The 27,069-nt window shown below is 37.5% G+C and overlaps 1 protein-coding gene across 10 annotated transcripts in view; it reads left to right on the top strand.

Moving 5' to 3' along the window:
- Positions 1–27,069, top strand: part of MTMR3 (myotubularin related protein 3) — a 117,438-nt gene that overhangs the window by 61,654 nt on the left and 28,715 nt on the right. For 6 of the 10 annotated variants that reach the window (XM_045826788.1, XM_045826787.1, XM_045826784.1 and 3 more), the window contains exons 4-9: positions 3,994–4,083; positions 4,568–4,684; positions 8,985–9,017; positions 13,586–13,668; positions 15,584–15,750; positions 26,379–26,475. In XM_045826788.1, coding sequence (XP_045682744.1) covers positions 3,994–4,083; positions 4,568–4,684; positions 8,985–9,017; positions 13,586–13,668; positions 15,584–15,750; positions 26,379–26,475 — 587 coding nt within the window. The remainder of the gene's footprint in view (positions 1–3,993; positions 4,084–4,567; positions 4,685–8,984; positions 9,018–13,585; positions 13,669–15,583; positions 15,751–26,378; positions 26,476–27,069) is intronic. The other 4 variants (XM_045826790.1, XM_045826786.1, XM_045826785.1 and 1 more) reach the window with 1 other exon arrangement.

Raw genomic sequence — 27,069 nt, 5'->3', positions numbered from 1 at the left:
TGGCTGTTTCATTTCTTTTTTTTTTTTTTTTAAAGATTTTATTTATTTATTTTTAGAGAGGGAAGGGAGGGAGAAAGAGAGAGAGAGAAACATCAATGTGCGGTTGCTGGGGGTCATGGCCTGCAACCCAGGCATGTGCCCTGACCGGGAATCGAACCTGCAATGCTTTGGTTGGCAGCCTGTGCTCAATCCACTGAGCTACGCCAGCCAGGGCTGGCTGTTTCATTTCTAACTAGTCTAATGTGCGTATGTATATTTTATATAATTGGAATTAAAACATATTTAAGTTTTACCCTTGGCTGGTGTGGCTCAGTGGATTGAACACTGGCCTGCAAACCAAACGATTGCTGGTTTGATTCCCAGTGAGGGCAAGTGCCTGGGTTGTTCCCCGGTGCAGGGCACTGGGTCATGCAAGAGGCAACCATACATTGTTCTTTCTGTCCCTCTCTCCCTTCTTTTCCCTCTCTCTAAAAATAAATAAATAAAATCTTAAAAAAATACTTAATTAAAAATGCAAACTATTATCTAGGTCTTTGTGTAGTTGCATGCAACCTTTGGGGGAAAAAACCTTAAGTTTATATTTTGCTCATTACTAAGTGAATTTAAAATTTTCCCATGTTGATTTATTGGTCCCTAATGTTCATTTTAGTCCATGTAACATTTTGTAACATGGACCATATAACATTGATTTAATTAATATTAATATATTCTATTGTTTTGGCATTTAGGTTGTATGTCTCTTTTTTTTTTAATTTTTATTTTTATTTACTTCTTGTTAGATATAGGGGAAAGGTAAGAGAGAGGGGGAGAGAAATAACTATGTGGTTGCTTCTTGTGTGCCCCCTGCTGGGGACCAGGTCCTGGCCTGCAACCCAGGCATGTGCATTGACTGGGAATTGAACCAGCAACCCTTTGGTTTATAGGCCAGTACTCAATCCTCTGAACCACACCAGCCAGGGCAGGTTATATGTCTTTAATCCTGATTTTGAGAGGATAGTCATATACTGTATCAGTCAGCTGCAGTAATCTATGGCCACACTTGTTTCTTCTTACTCCCTTACCCCCACCTCTTTGGATTATTTTGAAACAAATCTAAAGCATTATATCAAGGTAAATTGTATTTTTGATGTTCTTCAATACCAGTCTTAAGCTTAGTGACTGGAATTGACAATGAAACAGATAAATACTTTCACTTTTACATTTTGCTAAGTGTTTATACATACATTTTATTTCACTCTTAGGAGTAGGTATGGTTTTGTTTTGTTTTTATCCTGGAATCCTACATTTGAGTTTAGTAAATAGGCATTTTGACTTATCAGCAGTCTCTGCTCCCCATGTTTTTAAAATATTTATCTCTAATGTTGATTTCCCTTCTGAAGAGTAGGTTTACCTCTCTTACCTGCATAGCTTAGCCAGTAGCAGAAACTACCCTGAAACTATGGTCACTGATCTCTTTTTAAGATTTTGTAGGTAACTCCTCTGACCTTATGGAGCTGGTAGACAGGCAATGCCAGATTCCACAATGCCTGGTGTTCCTCAGCAGTACCGGGAAATCAACCGTGTGGAATACATTCTAGTACTACTAGAGTACTACTTAAATATCACTTCTTGGCCTGTTGGTGAAGAAGTGTAAAATACTGCTCATAGTGCAGGAGAAATTTATTTCTAAGGCTCTTACTATGCCAATACTTGCTAGTTTTTTTCTTCCTTCCCTTTGTCTCCTTCCAACTCCTTATTTTTCTCAAGTTTGGCCTCCTTTTTTACTTATGAAATTCAGAAAGTGTAAAAAAGAAATTAGGTAGTTAATTAAACTTGCGTTAGCTAAGTAATGTTTTTTGAATCACCATTCTTCTAGAAAGTCAACAGGTAGTTTGTCCTAATGTTAATTAAATCTTTGGGGATTAGATGCATTTTTGCATCGCTGGCCTTATTTCAGTTCTCTTAGGCTGAAAATCATTTATTCCATTTTCAGTAACTGTTTTGATTATATACATTGGCCTGCGTTAGCACTCAAGTGAATGTGCCAGCAAGAATGAAATGGTATTATAGCTTCTAGTTTTTTTTTAAACCTGTTAACATGATTTCAATTCTGTAATATTTAAAGGTCAGTAAAATAGGCCAAGGAGTCAGTTAAAGAAGTACTGGGTACCTCTGTAAAATGATACTGAAGAGAATAAAAGTTTAGGGTATGAATTTAAAAAGTTAGTGTGATGCTGAGGGAGGCATATTTACAATGTATTTTTATGTCATAATTTTTAAAAAGCTTTCCCCCATACGTTCTAGCAATTTTTACCTACCTCCTGTTGGTTTATGAGAAAAATCTTTCTAAATTTAAGATTCCTCAGATCTTTTCTCTTTGGTTCTAAGTATAAAATACTCAGGGTTCTTTTAAGTCAAGAGCTATCTCTTAACAATGGAAATAGAATTACTATTCAGTGAAATGATACTGTATGGTGTCAGATGGGTGTTAGACTTAAAGTGATCATTTTGTAAGTTATATAAATGGCTAATCACTATGTTGTACACCTGAAACTAATATAATATTGTATGTTAACTGTAATTGAAAAGTTAAAAAACTTTTTTTAATGGTACTTGAAAAAAGTGGCTCATTCAGCTTGTAGCTGAAAGAGTTGCACAAGTGCTTGGCTTTGAAACAACCATAATACTTCAGTGTACAGCGTAATTATTTCATGTGTATTTCCAGTATAAAAAAGACTTAAGGGTCAAAATTTAATAAAATTTATCATTTTTCTCCTGCTTTATCAAGAACATCCTAAGTGAAATTGGTGTCACTGCCTTGATTGTGCTAAGGAGCCAGCAGTTTTGCCCACCAGTTCTTTTTTCACTGTGTGCACTATTAGACAAATGTCACAGTGAAAAAAGACAGAGAATGTCTTAGTAATATTGGGAAGGTGGTTTTGACCTCATAGAGCCCCTGAAAGGGTCTCAGAATCTGTGGACCTCACTTTGAGAACCACAGTAGTAGGGTATTACGGATTTAAGATTAAGATTGTTTTTTGATAAAACCTTAAGTGTTACTTACAGATAGGATTTTTCCCTCTCTTTGAGGAGGTAGAATTGTTGGAATTGTGATAAGTAACATGCAGAAATGTCTGTCCACTAGTGATTTTAATTCTTAGTGCTGTCAGTTGAGAATCATATGGCTTTTGATCTTTACAAAGGTCACTGTGTTAAACAGATTGCATCATAATTTTACACTTGGACTTTTCCATTATATTCCTTTTTTCTCCTATTATACAGATTTATAATGTAAAGACTACTTTTTTAATATAGGTTGTAATTAGTTCAACTTAGGTGCCATGTAGAGTAGAATTTATTGCTTTTTTAAAATTGCCTTAATAGAAATAAATCTATTCCCGAATATATGACATACTAAACTAGGGATAGTGGTTCACACATATTTTCAGTTTGAGAAATTCAGTTCTTAAGCTTTACATTTTTTAAAAGCTTTGTATTATGGAAATCACACATGCAACCAAAGCAGACACAATGGTGGGCATAGTGAACCTTCACTTACCCAGTTTCATCAAACATCCCTCATGGACTATCCTGTTTCATTTATGCCCTACTCACTTCCTCCTTGCCTTCCCCCTTCTACTTATTTTGAAGCAAGTTCCTGATACCACATCATTTCACTCTTAATTCAGAATGTAACTTTCAAAAATAAAAATTTAAGGTTACAAATTAAAGAACAAAACCCCTGTATTTTGGTTTCTTGTACAAGTAATGACCTAACAGCTTATTAGTGCTTAATATAAATGTTCTTAACCTCTTTTTTTTTTAATCACCGTGTTCTCTAACTAGAGATACCTAATATAAATTGGATGAATATATTGGGGATGAGTATTTTTTCCTTTAGTTTTGTGCCTATTAACTTTGGTCACTGGACTCTCATTGTGATTACACTATTAAAATGGGGCAGGAAAACCAAATATGGTTTGAAATTATTTAAATGTTTTGGGTTTTTTTCAGGATGAAGAGACTCGGCACAGCCTTGAGTGCATCCAGGCAAATCAGATCTTTCCCAGGAAGCAGCTGATCCGAGAGGATGAGAATCTTCAGGTAATTACAGGTTACTTTTGATTCTAAAATAAGTATTTAGCGTCCTAGTATTAATGTAGCAGAGCTAATGGTTTGAAGTAATGTACTATATATCTTTGGGGATGAATATTTTTTCCTTTAGTTTTGTGCCTATTAACTTTGGTCACTGGACTCTCATTGTGATTACACTGTTAAAATGGGGCAGGAAAACCAAATATGGTTTGAAATTATTTAAAGGTTTCCTTTTAGAAAGACTTATTTCCTAAAAATTCACTGTTTGAGATGATCATCTCTGTGTCATTCCTTCAGTAGTCTAGAATTTGAATAACTAGGTATATTTGAATTATGTGGATACAAACCCAGTCTCTTTAAGACCCTTACCCACTTACATATTGTGTTTTAAGTTTGAGTGACAAAGGATTTATTATCTATTAATCTGATCTATGTTTGAAGACTTTGATTTAATGCTTTAAAACTTTGAAGGATTTCTGCTTCCATTTTAAAGGTTCCTTTTCTTGAACTTCATGGAGAAAGCACAGAGTATGTGGGCCGTGCTGAAGATGCCATCATTGCCCTTTCAAATTACAGACTTCACATCAAGTTCAAGGAGTCTCTTGTTAATGTAAGTGATTACCAACTAAAGTAGATAGAAAAGGGAAGTCATAAAATCGGCTAATGTTCTCAAAAAGAGGAGCGTTATACGGGGTTGGGTGTGAAAACTATGTGTGCTCTGCTTTTCTCCCAGTTTTTAGCACCCAGAGGACACTAAGTTAGCAAACAGCTATAATGCTCGATTTAAAATGTACACGTACGTAGTTGTGAGCTGAGGTGTCCAGGGTTTAGTGACACTGAATTGATGTATGCTAGGTAATGCTGTGTCATTAAGCTTTGGAAGGGTGCAAAAGGTGTATAGACTTTTATTTTTCAATCTTTAATGGTTACTACTGCCTCAGTTGAGATACTTTTCTGGACATTAATGTCAAATGATGAAATGTTTTGAATATTTTGAGCTCGTTGCAGACTGTCATAGGATGAAGTTAGTCTAATGGCTCCTTACTGGTATAAGTATAGAAGCTAAGTACAATATTTGTTTAATGGACTATGTATTACTGAAGAAAAGGAAGCCTCTTGATTCCTAAGAGTGCATACCCTTTTTAGTTATGAGGGTACTCTTAATGAACTGGTTCTTCCAGTGCACTGCTATTATTAATAGTTTTTAGTTAATGTGTCTTTCACCACAAAGGCACAAAAGTTCATGTACTTCCAGCAAATGAGTGCCTTCTTCCTTCTTTACTTGCTAGCATTGTGCCTTTCTGTACTTTGGTTCTAGCACAGAGAAGTGTATTGTAACATCTTATAAAAGCTCAGGACTATAATTTCATTCAGATTGTGTGTTTTGAGATTCAAGTGGGATTCTTTGAAATCTGTCACTTGAGTTTATTTTATTCAGTGGTCCGAAAGTTACTCAAATCCTTCATCATCATTATTTATTTATTTATTTATTTATTTATTTATTTATGTCAAAAGACTCAAATGGATGCCATTTTCTTTACAGCTGGCTTTTATTATTTATATAGTATTTATTCTTTGTAGTTAAGCATTTATATCCAACAGCCATTGTGGCCTGAATTCCTTCTGGATTCTAGATTTGAGCTATGATCATAGTTTTTACATAAGTTTTCTGTTCATCATCTAATAATACACATCAGATTCATCAAGGAAAGAGGCATGCTGTGCTTTCAGACCATATAGCACTTTGTTAAGAAGGGTCCATTTGGAATTGGGTGGTCATCATAGGAGGGGACAAGATAAACTCCAGTAAAATCCCAGCAACCGGAAATCCCCCACCAGCTACTGTGAAAGTAATGACACTAATATGGTAGTCCCCCACTGTTTGCAGTTTTGCTTTCTGCAGTTTCAGTTAGCTGTGGTCACCTATGGTCTGCAAATTCTAAATGGAAAATTCCGGAAATAAACAATTTGTTTTTAGTTGCACACCATTCTGAGCAGTGTGACGAAATCTTGTGCTGTCCCCAACAGCCCCAAAGTGCAAGAGTAGTGATGCTGGCAGTTGGGGTATGCCAAAGAGAAGCCATGAAGTGCTTCCTTGAAGTGAAAAGATATGTAAAATAGTCCCCCCTTATCCATGGGGAATATATGCCAAGGCCCCCAGTGGGTGCCTGAAGTTGTGGATAGCACCAAACTTTAAACAGTGGTGGGCAAAAGTAGGTTTACGTTTGTGAGTATGGAAAACCATATAAGAATAAAAAATGATACAAGCATAAAATTATTGCATACTCACACTGTAAACCTACTTTTGCATACCCCGTATACTATGTTTTTCCTATACATGCATACCTGTGATAAAGTTGAATTTATAAATTAGGCACAGTAAGAGATTAGTAATAACAAATAGTAAAATATAACAATTATAACAATATATGGTAATAAAAGTTATGTGAATGGCTTTGGGGCCATTATTAAGTGAAATCAGGATTATTTGAACACAAGCACTGCGATACTGTGACCATCGATCCGATAATCAAGACAGCTACTAAGTGACTAGTGGGCAGGTAGCATACACGGAATGGATACAGTGGACAAAGGGATAAATCGTGTCCTGGGTGCGATGGAGCAGGACAGTGTGAGATTTTGTGATGATACTCAAAATGTCATGCAATTTAAAACTTACAAGTTTTTTATTTCTAGAGTTTTCCATTTAATATTTTCATACCACAATTGACCTGTGGGTAACTGATATCACAGAAAGTAAAACTGCCTACAAGTGGGGAATGGGGGTGGCGGGTAGGGGGAACTACTATATGTATAGAAAAAAGCATAGTATATTTAGGGTTCAGTTCTCTCTATGGCTTCAGGCATCCACTGGGGGGAGGTCTTGGAACATATCCCCCACAGATAAAGGGGGAGTATTGTAATAAGTAGAATCACCCAACTTAGTGTTGTGTTTAAATTATGTTTAAGTCGCTGGAATCAATGAAATTCGACTTAAATTACATGTGGAGATGACTTAATTTCATATCATTGCCTTTTTTCCATACAGTCCCGTGTTTCTCAGCTTATTGGTTTATGGCAAAGTATTTTGGGGAGTACTTTTAGATCTGTTCCAGAATAGGGTCTGTGGGAGAGAGTGTATGGATTCAAGCATGTCATTCACAAAGCCTTGAAAATTAAAAGCCTTGAACACTTTTATGATGAAATCACTTAGTATGATGTCAGGGGAAATGGTCCTTGGTTCCTGCCAGCTTTTCTGTTTCCCTGTGTTTTCCCTTCTCCCGTTGGTGCTAATAAAACTACCCTCCTGAGACTGTTCAGCCATATCTCAGACTCTGAGTTCTCAGACTCTGAGAACACTCTGAGTTCTCTCTCTTTTCCTGCCCAGGGAACTTCCCTTCATCTGTCAAAACCCAAGTCAGGGGATAACATCTTCTGTGAGACCTTTCTCAGTCCCTGGCAGTTTATTACACTCCTCTGGCTTCTTCTGTATCTTGAACATACCTTTACAACATACCAGATATGTTATAATTTTTTCATTACTCATCTTTGTGTCTTCAAAATACAGCATATCTCCTGGTACCATGATATGTAGTAAATAGAAGAGTGGGCAAATGTAGATTTACTAATAATACAAACAGTAATATAAGAATAAACAGTTTCATGTACTAACAACTGTAAACCTACTTTTGCCCACCCCTTTATTATGTGAATTGAAGTTAATATGGGCTTGAAATGGGTATTAGATCATTTAAAACCCCTTTTTAGGTTTAAAACTCATTTTTAAAACAACGTATCTGTGTGATAGGCCTGTGTTATTGTCTCTAAGAGTAGTTGTATAAGTAGATTGTTTAAGTAGGGATTTGTTGGTCCCCCTTTGTGATTGAGGTATATACTTAAGAAAACTGAGCACTGTATATACTTTTGACCCAATTCCTTACCTGAAACTGTTTTCTCAGGTAGCATTATAACCCTCTGAGGCATAGAGCCTGTATATCACTTAAAAAGCCCAAGATAATGGCTGTGTACAGAAAGATGATTGTGCAAAAGTATTTTGGCATTGCAGTGATTTTAAACATTTCAGATGGAGGGAGAGTAGGATTTCTCCATACAAATAAACTAATTGCATCACTGTAAGTGCTAAGGTTCCTAAAACCCGTGGTTACTCCAGGAAACAATGGCTCCTTCTACTAGGTGCTGGATGGAGACTGCGGGTTGGTGGTGTTGCCTCTCCCTCCCTCATTTCCTTCCTCAGCAGATAAGTATTTCGGTAAAATACGTGAGATCAAGAGACTCCCTTTAAAGGTTATTAAATCTTAATCAAACACAGCTTAACTATCAAACCTCAAATGTACTAGTGTATATTGTGGCATGCTGCAGTTTGCATCATTTTGTATGCTTTTAAATCAGTAAATTTAGTACTTTAGAAAATAACTTGTCATGAAGTGTTAAATAGCTACCTGGTATCATATAGCCTCTTAACATTTTTTTATTGTAGTAAAATTGGTATACAAAATTACATACATATATTACAGGTGTACATTATAATTCAATATTTATATATATTACACCATTTCAAGTCTAGTTACTATTCATCATATACATTCTCTTTTAATTTCATAGCATATTGAGTGAAAGTCTATAGACTTAGATACCATAAACATCATTACTTGATATCCGATGAATGTGTGTGGATTAAAGTTTTCATTTTCTAGGGTCAAGAACCTCTTTAGTAGAGTTCATCGGTAGCATTTAAGGTGTGAATTGCTCTCATTCTGTGCTTTGCCCAAACTGTACTTTTACATATGTACAGGTATCTTTCTCTGATGCTCAGCTAATTTATAAACAAATAAGTGTTCAAGTGGAATTCATGAAAGTTTAAAACAGTTTTTTATTGTGTAATTCAATAGACTGTCTCTCAATCTCCTGCTTCTGAAATCACAGTAAGTAGCATGGGAAACCTAGGCAGTTTTTGCACATGTGCTTGGAACAAATTGGTTTTGAATGCCAGTTGCTCACCTTGCAGGTCAGCAAAATGTGTCCTTTCTGCATGAGTCTCTTCCCTCTTATTAGACAAAGTTCTAGTGGTACCCTATAATGAGAACAATTTGTGGGGTGAGGATAAAGCTTCACAGCTTATTCATAAGCAGATGGAATTGTCATCTACAAACAATGTAAACTGAATTTCAACTAGAAATCATTTGTAAAATAAACATGAGCATTTAAAAGAATATTAAAACTTCTGTTTTTTCCTGGCTAGTGTAGTTCAGTGGATTGAGTGCAGGCCTGTGAAGCAAAGGGTCACCTGTTTGATTCCCAGTCAGGGCACATGCCTGGGTTGCAGGCCAGGTCCCCAGTAGGGAGCAGACAAGAGGCAACCACACACTGATGTTTCTCCCCCTTTCTTTTTCCTCCCTTCCCTTTGTCTAAAAAGAAATAAATAAAATCTTGAAAGAAAACCCCAAAACTTCTATTTTTTAGGGCTATCCTGTAATGCTCCTGAGAGAAAAGGTGGATGTGTAGCAACTGGAAACACCTATCTTAGCATTTTTCACATTTTCTGTTGTCTTAATTATAGTACAGCAAAAAATCTTTATCCCCCAAATATCAGCAAGAGGTTGTCATTAACACTTAATGCACTTTCACCTTAGTATTCGTATACCAGTAGAAACATATGAAACCTGTGTTGGAAAAGTAGCTTATAAATACCAAAGGAGAACAATAAAAATTTGTGCCTTTAACTTGTGACAGTCCTCTTTTTAGGACTGGTTCTTGAATGATAAGATGTAGTGCCCAAATATTCCACAGTTTATTACACATTTTAGATTTAGAATTATCACTTGATTTATTTTCACTTAGTTACTATCATTTATACTTCAAATGTGTATAAAGATTAGTGCTTCCCATTCAGGCTATAAAAGTGTCATATGTTTTTAAAAGGTAGAAATTATCCCACTTTTAAATTTTGGTGCTTACAAACAATACACATGTGCATGTGTGAGCACACCCCTCCTCATGCCCCCAAATGAGACAAACTGTGGGTCTCTAATACCTGCGCATGTCTACTAAGTCTTTAACTGCTGCTCTTCTGCTTTTTTGGATTGATGCTCTTACGAATTTTGGTGTTCATGATGTAATTCTGGCCTTTTGCGAAATTGATTAACAGCACTGTGTGTTTTTGATGCGTTGTTTTGAGTGGGAGTTTGATGGAATTTATAAGAGGAAGAGCACTGTAAAGGGAGATACAATTTCCTGGCAGAAACAAGGTAGAGGAAAAAATTGCAAAAAGAAAATTAGTTGATATAAAACATTTGAATTAGTGGGCTAGAGAGGATTTGAGTGTGACTTTAGATTTCTTATTACTCTTCCATGGATAGAATTGCCTCTAAGGAATTTTGGTTTAAATTTTGTTTTCCTGTCCTAGCTGGTGTGGTTCAATGGATTGAGTGCCGGTCTGTGAACCAAAGGATCACTGGTTCGATTCCCAGTCAGGGCACATGCCTGGGTTGCAGGCCAGGTCCCCAGTAGGGAGCAGACAAGAGGCAACCACACACTGATATTTCTCTCCTTCTCTCTCTCCCTCCCTTCCTCTCTGTTTAAAAATAAACAAATAAAATCTTTGACAAAATAAATTGTTTTCCTCTTCAAGATCCCTGGTGGAGAGGCCTTATTGTGATAGAAGACCTAATGCAGTGCTCATACAGAAGAGAAAGGTGATCAAGAGGAAGAAAGATGCACCATATATATAATGGAAGGAGCCTGGAGTAGAGGGCAGACATGGACTGTTGTCCTGAGTCTATTACTAGCTTACTTCCTGGGCTGTAAAGTGGTGTTGCTCTTGAATCTGTAATGTTTGCTTATGAGATTGGCTATTGGGTATATTTAGTTACAGAAATGGTAAGAGATCCTCTTCATCTGTGAGGAAAGGTGAGAAACCTAAACCAAGGGAGTAGGCCTTAAAAATGTAGAGAAAGTTAGTATGTTTTGGTTGGAGAAATGAAGAGGAAAAGAAGGCCAGTTGTGCCTTTTTAGAATAGGAGGCATTCTGTGGAAGGAACAGTGAAGATGGGGACATTGAGGTAAGAAGGAGAAGAAAAGATGATGTTCATTTGATATAAAATCAGGTATTTTCCTTTTACATGTTGCTGTTCTTGCTGCATATTAAACTTTAGTGCATGTAACAATCTGCATGAGTATTAAAATCTGCTGTTTTCTGTATCTGTGACTTTAGTACACATGATGTACTCTGGTGGTTTCTAGTATTTGCATATCAGCAACCAACATTTTTATCCTTTTTCCCTAAATTTGTGATGTTAAAATACATGAAAATTTGTATGTCATGTGCATTTTAGGTAGTACATTATTCTGGAAGTCTGGGTATAGGTCCTTAGTCTCTGGTCCAGTAGGAGGGATATAAAACTTACCTGTTCTTTGTAGCTGAGTAGCACAGGCTGGTGTCAACTCTCTCCAGCAGCTGCTAATAGCATTAGTTGGTTTTCAAGTCATCGAGGGGAAACTGGGATGAAGGTGGCTGCTAAGATAGCAGCCTCTCCATGTGGATTTGTAAAGCTCACTCTCACTGCACCCCAGGCTCTTCCCATTCTCTATACCTGGGAATTCCTGAATTCTGACTACCTGAGGTTTAGAAAGCAGAGGCTGGTGGCATATGGGAAGGGGGAAAGCTTGTCTAAGGAAGTCTGGAAGCAGACAAAATTTCAGCTGATAAAATTTTAGAAAATTGAGATTAGAACTCAGGCCTCTTAATTGTCAGTCTTGCTGTCACTTCCCCTCCCAGGGCTGAGGGGGCTGGCTGATGAAGGGAGCGGTAGGTACATAAAAAAAAGAAAAACAATATGCGAGTCTTACAGAGAGCACCCCAAGGACTGTTCTAAGAGTGAATTAGTGTTCTTTTTAATCTCCTATTCCTCCTTTACTGAAATAGTGGTGGTGGTGTTTTCCTTCCTTGATATACAGATCTTGAAAGCATTTTTAGCTGAATCAGCCAGTTTCTCATAGCACAATAGGGTTAAGGACTTAAAAACAAAGGGCCAGTGCTCCTTTTTTTTTCCCCCTTAGAACACAGGCAAGATTTCTTAGTCTTTCTCTTGCTTTCAGTCCTATTACAAGTATAAGGGAATTTTGTAGACTTACAACTAAGCAAGAAGGCTCTGGTCCTGAGGTAGAAACTCCTAGCTAGTATCTGAATGTTGTTATTTTGCTTTCTTCTCTCTTTTAAATCCCTGCCCCAGTTTCTGTTTCTTTATCCAGCACTGGGCTTATTTTTGATCCCTACATACTTGTTCCGAGAGTTCTCTGCTAACTTTGGCAACTGCATGGTGGGACAGGGTTTCTGAAACGGCTTAGCTAACATGAAGGCCACCCTCTGCAGGCAGCTCTCTCTTGGTTCTGTCTGTGTTGGAAAAAACTGCCTCCCTCTTCTCATGCTAAATGAATTGTTTGAGTGCTCTGTTTGAATGCTACTCATAACTTGCATAGTCATTTTGGCTTGCATTTTGGCTAGCATGATACAATGTAAGAGGCAGTGGTCTAACTTTTCCCAAGGAGCAAGAGTATCCAGTATTTTTTTTAATCATACTTTCCTTAGAAGTTTTGCAAATTGCTTTTTGAAAGCAGGGGTTGAGTCCAGATGAGTGGAGAGCAAAGGAGAAGAGTCTCATGTCAATTTGAAGATTTGTCACCCTGATCAGATGCTTTCCCTTTCTATCTATCTTCTCTGTACTTTGATCCTCTTTACTGTTGTATTTATACTCTTGAGTTCATTTAGTATAGTCTGCTGATGTGATTGACAGGGAGAAAATCATTCTAGTTTGCTCATATCTCAAGTTCTACTTGGCAAAAGGGCTCCTCAGATTTGGTCTTTTAAAACAAATTAGACCTAGCTAGTTTTAGGACCTTTGCCCGCTGTGTGGACTGCTCCTTCCTCCTCAATACCTGTGGCTCTGTTCTACTGAGCAGAGTCTCTAGCTGGCCAGCAGCTACTGTCCTGTTGTCTTTTTTGTGCAATTTACATGCAGTTTAGACTTCTGGTCTTTTTCAGAATGCTCTTTTGCTGACAAAACCATAGGCTCACTTTGTCATTCGGGGCAAATGACAAATATAGTCCCACTAGCACTTTGATCTGCAGTTCTTTCCTGTAAACAAGACAGTATCACCATTGTAGTTCCCTTCAGCTTTCATGTCATTACATATCACAACTGACTATAGTATTTCAAGTAGTGCAGTACTTTGAGTGATGGAGCTTGTGAGTTTGATACCTGAGAGATGACATATTTCCCTGTTCTTCCAGAAGTGCCGCCTCTTCATGACTTGGGTCTTTGATTTAGAGATAAAGGGAAGAAACCCTGATCACTTAAGTACTATTGATCCAGATAAGTTTGCAGTTGTTTGCTCCTTTCCCCTGTGGAACTTCCTAATCGCTCTTATTGGACATTGAAGAACTGCGGGGTCAATGCCTTTTGGACTGAGGGGACTTTATCTCCTTTAATTGCAGGTTCCATTACAGCTCATAGAAAGTGTTGAATGCCGAGATATATTTCAGCTTCATTTGACTTGTAAAGACTGCAAAGTTATCAGGTATGTTGTGTGTTTATACTGTTGAGTGTGGAAAATCTTTTTTTAAAGAATGGATCCATAGTTTGGTAACAGAAAACAGCTTTTGAGGATCAGCCTTGTTAGGACTATTTTTCTGAGTAGTTAGTGCCTGAAATATTTTAGGTTACTTTGTTATTTGAAAGATATTTTTAAATTTTTTATTTGGAAATATTTTCAAATTTATAAAAAATAGTACAAAGAATACCTGTATTGTTAACATTTCACCTCCTTTGCACTGTTGCTTGCGGGGGCTGTGTGTGTGCGTGTGCGAGAGAGAGATTCTTTTACCTACCTATTTGAAAGTAAGTTAATATAATCATGGCTCATTATCTTGAACTACTTCAGTGTGCTTTCATAAGAATAGGAATATTTTCTTACATAATCACAGTATTATAATCAACTTCACTATTTTATAATTATGGTACTTTTATCCAATCTACTATTCTTGTTCCAAACTTGTCATTTGATGTAATAATGCCCTTTGTAGCATTCCGCCTCCTGGATCACAACAGGATCCAGACAAGGTCAGACACTACATTTAGTTGGCATGATTCTACTGCCTCCTTTAGTGTGGAACATTTTTCACCACTTTTGTCTTTATGACATTTTGAAGGATACTATCTTTTATTTTAATAGACTGTTTCTTATTTTGTCTGTCCGTGTTTCCTCATGGTTAAATTTAGGCTGTACATTCTCAGCTGTTACACTATACGTATGAGGTTGTGTCCTTTTCAGGGTGTTGTATTACATCTGGAGGCAAACAGTGTCCACTGTACCTTATTGGTGATGTTAACTTTGATCACTCTATCAAGGTGTCAGCTGATTTCTGTATAATTTCAAAATTTTCTCCCTTGCAACTAATAAATAGTCGATGGGAGGTACTTTTAGACTATGTAGATTCCTGGTTCTCATCAAATGTCTCCATAGATTAGTATGGAGACATTTAGTATCCACTAATGTTTTTTATTTGATCTAGTCTTTAATGGTTGCAAAATGATGCCTGAAATGCCTTTTTTAAATTTAATAGCTCTGCAAATTTTAAATTTCCTAAGTTTTTACTTTATCTCTTTAACCTATACTGGTGTGCCAGTAAACTTGTATGTTGGCACATTGATGAGCCACATTGATTGGGGCAAGGGAGAGGTTTAAGTGACCTCCTTGGTTAAGGTAAATATTTAAAGTTGCTTTTTAACCATTGATATTTGGCTTGCTTTTCATAGATACTGGCTGTAGCTCACAGTTTAAAAAGCTTGCTTATTAATTACTCAATTTTAAACACTGCCTTTGAAAAGGTAAATAATTTTACAGTAATTAGTTTAACCTCTTAGTTATATGTTCTGAAAATTGCAATCAATAATAGAATTATTTTGTTCCCTACATGGTCACATGAATACTGTAAGATTTTGCATCTAAAGTTGATGGTTTATTCTAAGTGCTGAATAGACAAATTTTGAAATTATTCCAAGTGACAAAAAGTATTGCTGTGATTTGAACTCAGCCTAATATATCATAACAAAGTGGAAAGAACTTCTGTAAACATATTTCTCAAGAGGGTCAACTGTAAAACTTAGATGGAAAAAGTAGAAGGAAATTGCACTCACGGAGGAAAATGAGTGCCATTTTACTTTAATGATTGACATTAATCAGTCTCAGAAGAGAGTCTAACAAAGTAAGTTTTCCACATGTCCAGGTTTCCTCTTTTTGACATTTCATACCATTGCCTAAAATTTGTTGGCCTGTTTTTATTATAAGTGATAAACATGTGAATGACCACCTCTAATGCTTTCTTGACTGTAGTTACCACTTCTCCATGAGTAGGCACTCTTGAAATGGGGTTTCTGTTAGGTTTCATTGTTATGTCTTCTGATTGCATCCGTACTTGTTTGGCTTTACAAAGGTGTCAGTTTTCAACTTTTGAGCAGTGTCAAGAGTGGCTTAAGAGACTGAACAATGCAATCCGACCACCTGCTAAAATAGAAGATCTCTTCTCGTTTGCATACCATGCTTGGTGCATGGAGGTCTACGCCAGTGAAAAAGAGCAACATGGAGACCTGTGCAGACCAGGTAGGCCTTTTCTAAAATATGCAAATGGTGGCTTTATCAAACTTTACATGAAATGGGGTTCCTAAGCACTCATATTTTCAATCAAACATACATTTTATGCAGCACCTAGCATGTATTCATCATTCTTCTAACCTCAGTAGAACATGTTTCCTGCTATTCAGGGGAAGGAAGGAACACGAGATTTGACATCACAACTCACTGGGCCTAAAAACTAACTATAGTAAGATTTGGTGGTAGTTTTGGAAGCCTGGTGGAAAAGAGCTATGAGTGTTGTATACAGGTGTGGGAAGACTTCATGTTTGAAGTGGCTTTGAAGTTCAAGTGAGAGTTCATGGACTAGAGAATAGGGAAAAGAATGATAGATCATGTAGCATGAACAAAAAAGTATACAAGTATGAGATTAAGTCACATAATAATGGAGTACAAAATGGTCTTTCACTGTCTTCGAATTTTCAAGTCATAGAGTTCTATTGTCACCTCTTTCTTACCAAAGATGATAAAACAGAGGTCCAGAGAGGCCAAGTGATTTCCTTTAGGACAGTGAAGCTGAGACTGTACTAGAACCCAGACTTCCTGGCTCCTCATTAAATCTTTGTCCCATTTACTATCTTTTTCCCTCAGAAATGGCTTTTACTAAGTTCATGTTATTTCTCTGCATGTAGTTGTCTGTGAACTTTATGTTGTTATAAATAGAACTTTGCTGGTCCAACACTTAATCTTTGGTGTATCCAGTTTGGGAGGAAAGTCTTGAATTCCTAAGCAGTGAAGAGTTCTGAGCTCTCTTCCAGTAAAGTTTACTTTTGGGATGTTTTTCTTTTATACCTCAGTTTTTAATTGTGAATCTTGAATCTTAACAATTCTGCCCTGAATCATTTTAAACATTTGAGGTTAATCTAGCTATGTTTGCATTAGCTTCCTCCTAGCTCATTCACGGGTTGAAGTTTTTGGTTTATATTCTTGTTTAAATAAAATACAGCAAACATAAGAATCTTATTTTTAAAGATGCTTTGATATGTATTTTTGTTTGGCTCTTATGATCTCATCAAACAGGCAGGATAGGCTGGTATCTCTGTTTTGGGAGCCAAAGAAAAGGAGACTCAGAAGTAATGCTGTTGCCAAGTCCCACCGTCAGATAGTAACAGAGCTAGAACTTAAACCCAATTCTCAGCTGTAGAGAGGTGACCATGTGAGGTGCTGTGGATACAGAGATAAAAAACAGAGGCCCCTGCCCTTGTTCACCTTCAAGAAAAGCCTCAGGAATTTAAGCTTCCCATGAGCCTGATCAGGCCAGCAGAACCCAGAGTCATCTGCAAGAGACCACACCAACATTGGAAAATTATGATAATGAACTTTGAACCAACCATCTCTCACTTCACTCCTGTATCCACTGCATCTCTCATTTTCTTTTTTCCTCTTTATTGAGATGCCATTGTATTTTAAAATTTTTTTATTCCTTTCTTTGTTACTGGTTCTCAAGTTTTTGTTAAAGGTAAAGTTTATACACAATGAAGTACACAATTCATATGTGTATATTTGGTTTAAGACTCCTAACTCCAAAGGTATTGCCCTCATTTTGGGTTGCCAGCATTTAGACAGGAAGGCTTGCTTTCTCCTATCCTGTTTTGTCACACCCACACACTGAAAATTCCTCATCTTTTTAGGTGATTCCTTATTCCCTGGTTAATTTTTAGTTGTTTCTTTTGGATTTGAGCCAGCTCTTAAGATATTCCTAAGATATACCAGGTCAGAACTTCATTTTAGTCTTTTAATTGTGGATGATTTTGCCCTGAGCTGGGATGCTTTTGGTCCTCAGGTCCTTCCCTTCCTGATGTTTGGTGTTCTTTGGCCACCAGGCTTTACAACTGTCCACACTGTTCTTTGTTTTTTCATGGATTGTGATGCATAGAGGCATTTGGTGGGTAAAGTACTCACTTAGGGACTAGAAAAACTAAAATCACATCCATATTTCTGCCATTTAATTAAAAAAATAAACTGAGTACACCATTTATTTGCTCTGTTCTTTAGTTTCCTTTGTTCTTCAAACTGGGACATTCTTGTTCTTTCTGCACTAGCTGATTTGGGTATCCTGAAGATCAAATATGTTATGCTAGAGAGTTTAATTCAGTAAATGTTTGTATACCTCCTCTGTACCATGTTTGTGAAAACATTTTAGAAATTATGAATATATAAGGTGATGCCATGCCATTGTAACTGATTAGTTGGAACTTAAGTAAAGGTTGTATTTTGTTTCTTTGCAGTATATACAGTCCACATGGAAGTTAACCTACTACTCACATGGAGTCTTATTGTACTTCACTGACTTGGTTTGCATGAGTGTGTATATATGGCTTTTTCCTTTTATATATTTTGTGGAATATAGAGGAAAAACCTGCTGTTAAAAAATACCACGGTGGCATTTTGGAAGCCAGTCAACCTGGTTCTTCTGTCTCCTCCCAATATTGTTGAGTGTTGGTGGTGCCAGCATCATTACTCACCAGAATGTGCATACCAGACAACCACATTTTTATAAGTTGGCTTTAGGATGAGACAGCACTTGAAATATTTCAAAGTGATGCTTTTGTATAATTTGCCCCAACACATGAGATCACAAGCATAGATGTGAGGGGTGGAAGTTAGATTAGTCTTTCAGTAGTAAGTAAAGACTTTTATGAATTCTCCTTTGCCTATCCTGTTAAGAATAAAATGTGTCAGAGAGGAGGGAATTGGGAAAATTACATTATTACCTTATATTTATATAAATCTAAGTTTCTGCCTGTTGAACCTGCTATGGTTAAGCCAGCCACACTGTGGCCACAGCTCTAGGTCTTCTAGGTCTCAATCTGCTTTGGAAGAAGTATCAATGTTGCTATCAGAGTTCATCTGTGAAACTTGCAAAAGCCATTGCAAACCTCTTGACTCTGCTTTTAACTCCATTTCAAATGCTAAGAAAGGAATGGGCTAAAGGTTAAATGTTGTCTCTCATATGCTCAGCTTCCTTCTCATTGTAATGGTCTTCTTGGTGATTGTTCTGTACTTGAGCATTAATCCACAGTCTTGACAGGTGACTGGGCAATTCAATATAGTAGCATTGGGCCCACTTCTCTGACCTCCTTTCTGTGAAGTGCCAATTAAGCACATCCTGTTTAACCATGAACAACATACGACTCTGGGTCTTAGACAGTTGTGCAATTGCCAGTTTAGTATAAAGTAAAAGCCCTTTCCAGCAGAGTCTGTCTTCTAAGTTTGAATATTGTCCACTAACTATATACATCTAGATGACTGTAGTGGAACTTTTATTTGTAGAAGAGAATGATTTCTCTCTCCATATTTGAAAATTGGGAGGACTAGTTCTCACCTTCTTTGACTTTGGTACTGTTTTTCCTGAGATAGGTAGGGGCCTAGGCCTTCTATCCCAGGCATTTAAGCTGTGTGTGATTGTGGGCTTGAATATTCAGAATCAGCCAGGGAGCTAGACATTTTGGGAGGGGGGCCCATTTTTAGACTACTGATTGACAGTGTGGTTATGTTAGAGGGACTTGTTGCTTTTCTTTTTTTTTTTTTAAAGATTTTATTTATTTATTTTTAGGGAGGGAAGGGGGGGGAGAGAGAGAGAGAGAGAGAGAGTCATCAATGTGAGGTTGCTGGGGGTTATGGCCTGCAACCCAGGAATGTACCCTGGCTGGGAATCGAACCTGGGACACTTTGGTTCCCAGCTCGCGCTCAATCCACTGCGCTACACCAGCCAGGGCTGGGGACTTGTTGCTTTTAAAAAAAGTTTCCATTCCCATAAAAACAAGAAATACTGAATGTTAAAAAGGGACAAATCCTCATTTGAGGATGGGAGTGGTGGAGGCAGACAGGAAGGGTTGAAATGGAAATACAAAGCCAAACAAAAAACTATGACCTTAATATGTAATATAAATTGGGATGGCTTCCAGCCAAGATGGTCAAGATTTACCTAATCTTGATTAGGTAAATGTGATACTCGAACCCCCCCCCCAATCACATCAAAATAACAATGAAACTGTAGAACAACCATCATTCAGAAACACTTGAAATCCAACTGAATGGAAATCTTGTAACAGTTTATAAAGTAGACGATATATCAAGACTGAACCTGATTTTGTTTGGGGTGAGTGTATGCCTAGGAAAAATGTCCAGCCTCCCAGATTTTTTTGAAGGTAGGTTTGGCCATGTGACACAGTCTGGCTAATGAGATAATCATGGATGTGGTATCTAGAGATGTGAGATCATGGAAGTGGAGCAGACATAGTGAGGACATGAGGCATTAAGCATGAGGGCAAAAGCTAACTCACTAAGGATGTTGTTGAGGCTAGAAAGCCTGGGTCCTACCAGCATCGTAGAGCAGAGACAACAGTCTTAGATTGCCTACATCCAGATTCACTAATACATTTTGAAGCAACAGTTTTGGCTGAGCTCTGTGTTACACTCTACCCTGAAACACGCAGTGGACCTCAGCTTTTACCTCATTTACAGAGCAGTGCTTCTCCAATTCACTGTAAGTTTCCTGAGCACAGGAGCAAAGCCTTCTTTATCTAAGCCTTCTCAGTGGTGCCTGGCTAAAAAGGATGAAGATCTAGGGAATACCGAAATAATTTTACATCACAAAGGCATACAGGAAATCTAAGGCTTCTTTTACATTGTTGATTCTTAACCAAGATCACACACCAGAGTCATCGCGTGTGTATATATAAACATGCAAACATATACATACCTGGGCTCCATTTCCAAACATTCAGATCCAGAAGGTCTAAGATGGGATACTGGTATCTGTATTTAAGAAATAAAACATTTGTAGGTGAGATTGAAATTCTATCTTCATAAAATTGCCAGGAAACTTGGCTTTAACTTCATGTACTATACATAACCACCCATCTCTGTCTGTCAAATAGTACCATCCAGAAGAGTCTGCCATTCACAGGCTTCCTGAACTTTTCAGTAATGCTTGAAACCTTAGTGGCCAGAACTCCCACCACAACTCCCCGATTAATGAAACATGGTTTAGTGCAAGGGTGTTAAACTCATTTTCTCGGGGCCCTACATCAGCCTGAAGTTGCCTTCAAGGGGCCGAATGTAATTTGAGGACTGTATAAATGTTAACTACTCCTTAACAGTTAAGAGCTTGGCACTGCCACCCGGTAGAAACAAGGTGCTAGGCTGGATTTGACCCTTGGGCCTTGTATTTGCCATCTGTGGTTTAGTGTAATACCCAGAGCCTTTTATATTTTAGCCATTTGTGAGGAACACAAATTAGAACAAACAAGAATTAAATTGTGGCTAGCTAGTCTAGAGCATTTTCAGTGAGGAAGCCTCAAGAGTGTACCTAGTAAGGAATTAACAATTATAGCATCCCTTAAGGAATAAAAAAATTTCAAGGTGGCTAAATAATGCTGTCTCTGGAAGGGTTAGGGTAGGAACTTGGGTGCATCCAATCAGGTTAGAGGTACTCTGGGACTTCAGAGTGGGACTGTTTCTAGAAGTGGGTTGTAGGTGGATATTTGCTCTCTATATGCCTTGTATATGCATTTAGATATATGCTTATGAGTATGAACTGGTTCATTAAAATACTGCGTAATTCAGGCAAAACAATAAGTTGGGATAGTAAGCATATCTAATGTTGAATCAGTGAAGACAGGATTCTGAGAAGGATATTCTTAAGCAAAATATAGCGGTGTATGTGCTTTTTACTCAACTTTTCTGGCTAAACAAACATAAGTGAATTTCTAACAACTTGGCAAAAAGCCAAATGAATTGATGCAAGATCTGTAGCGAAATTTCTTTTCAGAAAATAGTGGTTTTCAAACTAGGCTGTGATCCACTAGTGGGTCATAAAATCAGTTTTAAGAAATGAGCTCTGGCCAAGTAGGTTAGTTGGTTAGAGCATCATCCCCATTCTCCAAGACTGCAGGTTCAGTCTTTAGGCAAGGCATGTAAAAGAATCAACCAGTGAATACATAAATAAGTGAGTCAATAAAGAAACAAAAAAAATTTAAAGAAAATTAAATATGAAATGTAACATTTAGGATAGAAAATATCAAATAGCATCACATATAGTGAGAGTGGGTATTATTTTGTGAAGTCTTTTAAAATAAACATGTTGTATGAATTGTGATATAAAATATAAATCTTATTGTGGGTTGTGATGGTCAGTTTCAGAGTTTATGAAGTCACTGTTTTAGAGGTTACAAAGATAATTAAAACTCACTCCTTGCTCTCAAGGAACTTTTTTAAAAAAATATATTTTATTGATTACAGTTGTCCCATTTCCCCCCTTCACTCCCCTCCACCCTGTACACCCTCTCCTACCCACTCCCCCCCCTTTAGTTCATGTCCATGTGTCATACTTATAAGTTCTTTAGCTTCTACATTTCTCATAATATTCTTACCCTCCCCCTGTCTGTTTTCTACCTACAATCTATGCTATTTATTCTCTGTACCTTTTCCCCCTCTCTCCTCCTCCCACTCCCCTGTTGCTAACCCTCCATGTGATATCCATTTCTGTGGTTCTGTTCCTGTTCTAGTTGTTTGCTTAGTTTCTTTTGGTTTTGCTTTAGGTGTGGTTGTTCATAATTGTGAGTTTGCTGTCCTTTTACTATACATGTTTTTTCTTTACCTTCTTTTCTTAGATAAGTCCCTTTAACATTTCATAAAATAAGGGCTTGGTGATGATGAACTCCTTTAACTTGACCTTATCTGAGAAGCACTTTATCTGCCCTTCCCTTCTAAATGAAAGTTTTGCTGGATAGAGTAATCTGGGATATAGGTCCTTGTCTTTCGTGACTTGGAATACTTCTTTCCAGCCCCTTCTTGCCTGTAAGGTCTCTTTTGAGAAATGAGCTGACAGTCTGAAGGGAACTCCTTTGTAGGTTACTGTCCCCTTATGTCTTGCTGCTTCTAGGATTCTCTCCTTCATTTTTACCTTGGCTAATGTAATTATGATGTGCCTTGGTGTGTTTCTTCTTGGGTCCAACTTCTTTGGGACTCTCTGAGCTTCCTGGACTTCCTGAAAATCTATTTCCTTTGCCAGAATGGGGAAATTGTCCTTTATTATTTGTTCAAATACATTTTCAATCTGTTGCTCTACCTCTTCCCCTTCTGGTACCCCTATAATTCAGATGTTGGAACATTTAAAGATGTTCTGGAGGTTCCTAAGCTTCTCCTCGTTTTTTTGAATTCTTATTTCTCCATTCTTTCCTGTTTAGTTGTTTCTTTCTTCTGATCCACTCTATTGTTTTGAGTCCCAGTTTCCTTCCCATCACTATTGGTTCCCTGTGCATTTTTTTTTTTCATTTCTTTTATGGTAACCTGCATTCGTTCATCTAATTTGCAACCAAAATCAACCAATTCTGTGAGCTTCCTGATCACCAGTGTTTTGAACTGTGCATCTGATAGGTTAGCTATCTCTTAGTTGCTCAATAGGATGAGTTCTGGGGCACTGATTTGTTTTTCTATTTGAGCCATCTTTCTCTCTCTCTCTCTCTCTCTCTTTTTTTTTTTTTTTGGTCTGGTCGCTCCTGTTATGGTGAGGGATGGAGCCTTAGGTATTCACCAGGGCTGGGCACCCCAGTCGCTAGATTGTGACATTGTATGTGAGGGCAGGGTCGAGAGGGAACAATGGCGGTAGCTCCGTTCTCTGTGGGACCTCAGTCCCTTCCCTGGGATCTTGGGTTGCGCGCTCTGCCCTGCTCCACAATCGCCGCCTCAGTGGGTCTGCCAGCTGCTGCTTGCATACTCAGGGTCCACCTGCTGCAATCTTGCGCACCCCAGATGCCTTACGCGCTCCCGGTTGCCTTATGCACCCAATTCTCCCTGTTCTCTGCGCTGCGCCCGGCTGCTCGTCTCCACCCCTCCTACTGGTTTGGATGAACGGGTCTATTTCAACTTCTTGGCTGTCTGACTTCTATTCAGATAAATTTTCTGTCAGTTCTGGGTGTTATTCTGCCTCTAAATTGTTGTTGTTCCAATCTTGGTTGTGCGTGGAGGTACGGTGCGTCCACCTATGCCTCCATCTTGGCCAGAAGTCGCTCTCAAGGAACTTGAAATAACATTTTCTGTGCTTCTTATACAGTATATATTTCTTTGTGTAGCTCAGAATTTTATGCTCCAGATGGTAGTTCTAAGTCCTTCTTTGGGCAATGGTTCTATGTAGTGAATTGCCAGTGGTGGCAGTGATGATGATTATTTTACCAGTGATTGTTTTAAAATTATAGGATCCTTTTAGGGTATCTATGTGTAAGAGGTACTAATGTAAAGGACCATTAATTAAAGTACTTTAATCTTTTGCAAAGACTTGGAGCTGTCACAGGATGGGAAAACTCGGCTCATTAATTAATGAATTTGGAAGTTGCCATAGTGTTACAGCTTTTAGACTGGGATTGTAAGTGAAAGACTCCCAGTCTAGCATTCTTGATGGTCACCATTCCTGGCAATTTGTAGGTAGATGGCACCCCAGTTCAGATAGCTTTTTTCCCATTTGGAAGCCTACATTGCTTCTAAAACTTTTCCAAAATGGTATACATTAATCTAGTTATTCCTTCTTGCACCTCTGAACCTCATCTTTTTATAGCATAAAACAGATAATAACTAGTTTAGTTTAAGCTCAAGAAAAGCTGTTTAAATGGGAAGTAGTTTTGTAGAATTGTCGTTCATTCAAGTAATTGCCATTTCCTATTTCAAAGCACCTCTCCCAGTGGAAAAAAAAAAGCTTTATACTTTGATCATCATAGCAGTCGATTTTGTGTTTTTGTTACTGTAGTTTCTGCTAGCCCCCACCAACCTTTATTTTACAACATATAACACTGTATATTTTTTTCTGCTTAATAATTTTTCTCTTTTAAATAAAATTACTGCCTTAGGACTCTGAGGTATTTTAAATATTTAAAAAAATAAAGCCATTTCTTAAAAAAAAAGATTTTATTTATTTATTTATTTATTTATTTATTTATTTATTTATAGAGAGGTGAAGGGAAGGAGAAAGAGAAAAAGTTGCATTTCATTCGCCCATACTGGAGACCTGGTCTGCAACCCGGGCATGTGCCCTAGACTGGGAATTGAACTGCCAACCCTGTGGTTTGCAGACCTGCACTCAATCCACTGAGCTACACCAGTCAGGGCAGGACTCTGAGTTTTAAAGGAACAAAGTTATTTCACATTTAATGCCTGTGTTTCTCACTGTCTTAAGGAAGAGAAAGCCAAATTCAACAGGGCAAAAGTTGATGGGTTATACATGTTTGGGTGCATAGTCTTATAAATAATCAGCACTTTAGTGGTAGTATGCTGTTTCCTGAGATTGCGGGGTGCTGGCAGTTACAGTTCCCTTTTCTCTTATCTGCAATTCTGTAATCTATAAGGCTCTGAAATTGAAAGATTTTTCTTATTCCATTTGGTGGCTTGAACTGACTTGAGCTGACATGACACTTTGTTGCTTTATTTACCACATTTAGTTTGAATTATCCACACATTTCTTGTAGAAATACTGACGTTTGATTAAGTTGACCCCGTTGAGAGTGTTAACCTAATAGTATATGTACCATGTGTACCATATGATCCAGAAAATTCTTAAGTTCTGAAATCTGGCCTAAAGGGTTTCTGCTGGCCTAAAGGGGTACATCTATCTATGTTATTGGATTGGCCAAAAAGTCCATTTAGTTTTTTCTGTAAAATGGAAGGCACGTTTTTCATTTTCACCAGTAACTTTATTGATTTGGATATTTTGGCTATCTTCCATGTAACATAACATTGGTTGTTCTCAGTGTCTCTGAATTTGATCACGCTCAGCTTCAATGTGTCTACCCGACCGCAGAGCGTCATCCAGTAAGAAATCTCCAGCGTGAAACTTTGCAAACCACTTTTGATGTTCAGTCAGTCACAGTACCTTCTCCATACACTGCACGAGTGGTTTTTTTTCTATTTCAATTTTTTTTGCCTTTCTTGAAACAATAAAACATGATATGCCAAAAATGTTGTGTATTTTCTTTCATTTTCAATATTAAAATGGCTGCACAAAAATTTACCAATTTTATGTTTATTTAAATGCATGCTGATATGGCAGCTGTCACAATATAGTCTAATAAAATTGTTTCAAATGAAATTAAAGTCAACGAAGTGCTACTAGATCTGTTGTAAGGAAAAATACCAAACATACATTTTGGCCAACCCAGTGCTATACTTGGTGAACTGTTGATGTTATTTCTTATTTATACCATCACTGTGAGCGTGAAAGTAGGTAAGCAACCAGACTAGTGACAAGCACATGAGTTTTGGAATCAGACAGACCTGCCATAGTACCTCTCTCAGTTTCAGTGTTTTCCTCTGTAAAATAATCTCAGTGATAACTCTCCTCAGAGTTGATGGTAGAGTTTAGATAACATACTTCTTCATCAGAATTAATTTATTCACTCATTCATTCAGTCAGTCAGTCTTACCCTGATAGAGATTTTTTAAAAAACTAAAACCAACTATATGTTATTTTATTTATATGATACCTGCCTTTTCCCCCCTACCCGCCCCCCCCTTAAAAAATAACTGATCAGGGTAGCCATGCTTTTATTCCACATGTTTTGCAAAATGGTGTTCATTTCCTCTTTTCTGCTGTCTTTGGCTCCTAGGGGAACACGTAACATCAAGGTTTAAAAACGAAGTGGAGCGGATGGGTTTTGATATGATCAATGCCTGGAGGATTTCCAACATCAATGAGAAGTACAAGTGAGTAGTATGGGTCCCCATGGACTGTGTTTTATAGCCACTGCCTTTGAAAAAACCCCATTTCTCATGGGGCAGAACATTTGAACTTAGACTTTTCTTTCAAATAGAGTTTTGTATATTAAATCTAAGTGCATGATCTTTAGAGTGCTTCTTCAGTCTTCTGTTCCCATTGCTATCACTGAAGTGGAAAGTGATCCTTACTTAATAGGATTCTGGAACCTTCCTTTCTACCTCCTCCAGGTCTCTGTTCTTCCTGGCACATACGTGCCTAGATGACACTGTGTTTACCTGTAGGCAAGTAGCTTCTATTCTCATCAGCACTTGACATCACATTGGATGTAGGACCAATGATTTCATAGCAGTGATAAAATTCTTAGGAGCTAGTTTTTATAACTGTTTTACTTCATATCCTATGAAATAGACATAAGTATTATTCTGTTTTTAAATATATATACTGACTTATAACTTCACAGCTATGATAATATTTAACCATTAAATGTTAATGTAATCATTATTAAATACTTCTCATTACCTGTTTCCTTAGTGGATATAAATATTTTGGTGGGGGAGGGTACTTCTGTGATTTTGTGATCC

This window comes from Phyllostomus hastatus, unplaced genomic scaffold, assembly GCF_019186645.2.
Source record: "Phyllostomus hastatus isolate PE091 unplaced genomic scaffold, TTU_PhHast_1.1 phas_scaffold_760, whole genome shotgun sequence".
Classification (NCBI taxonomy): domain Eukaryota; kingdom Metazoa; phylum Chordata; class Mammalia; order Chiroptera; family Phyllostomidae; genus Phyllostomus; species Phyllostomus hastatus.
Note: the sequence above shows the minus strand (reverse complement) of the source record. Positions and strands in the feature narration are given on the sequence as shown.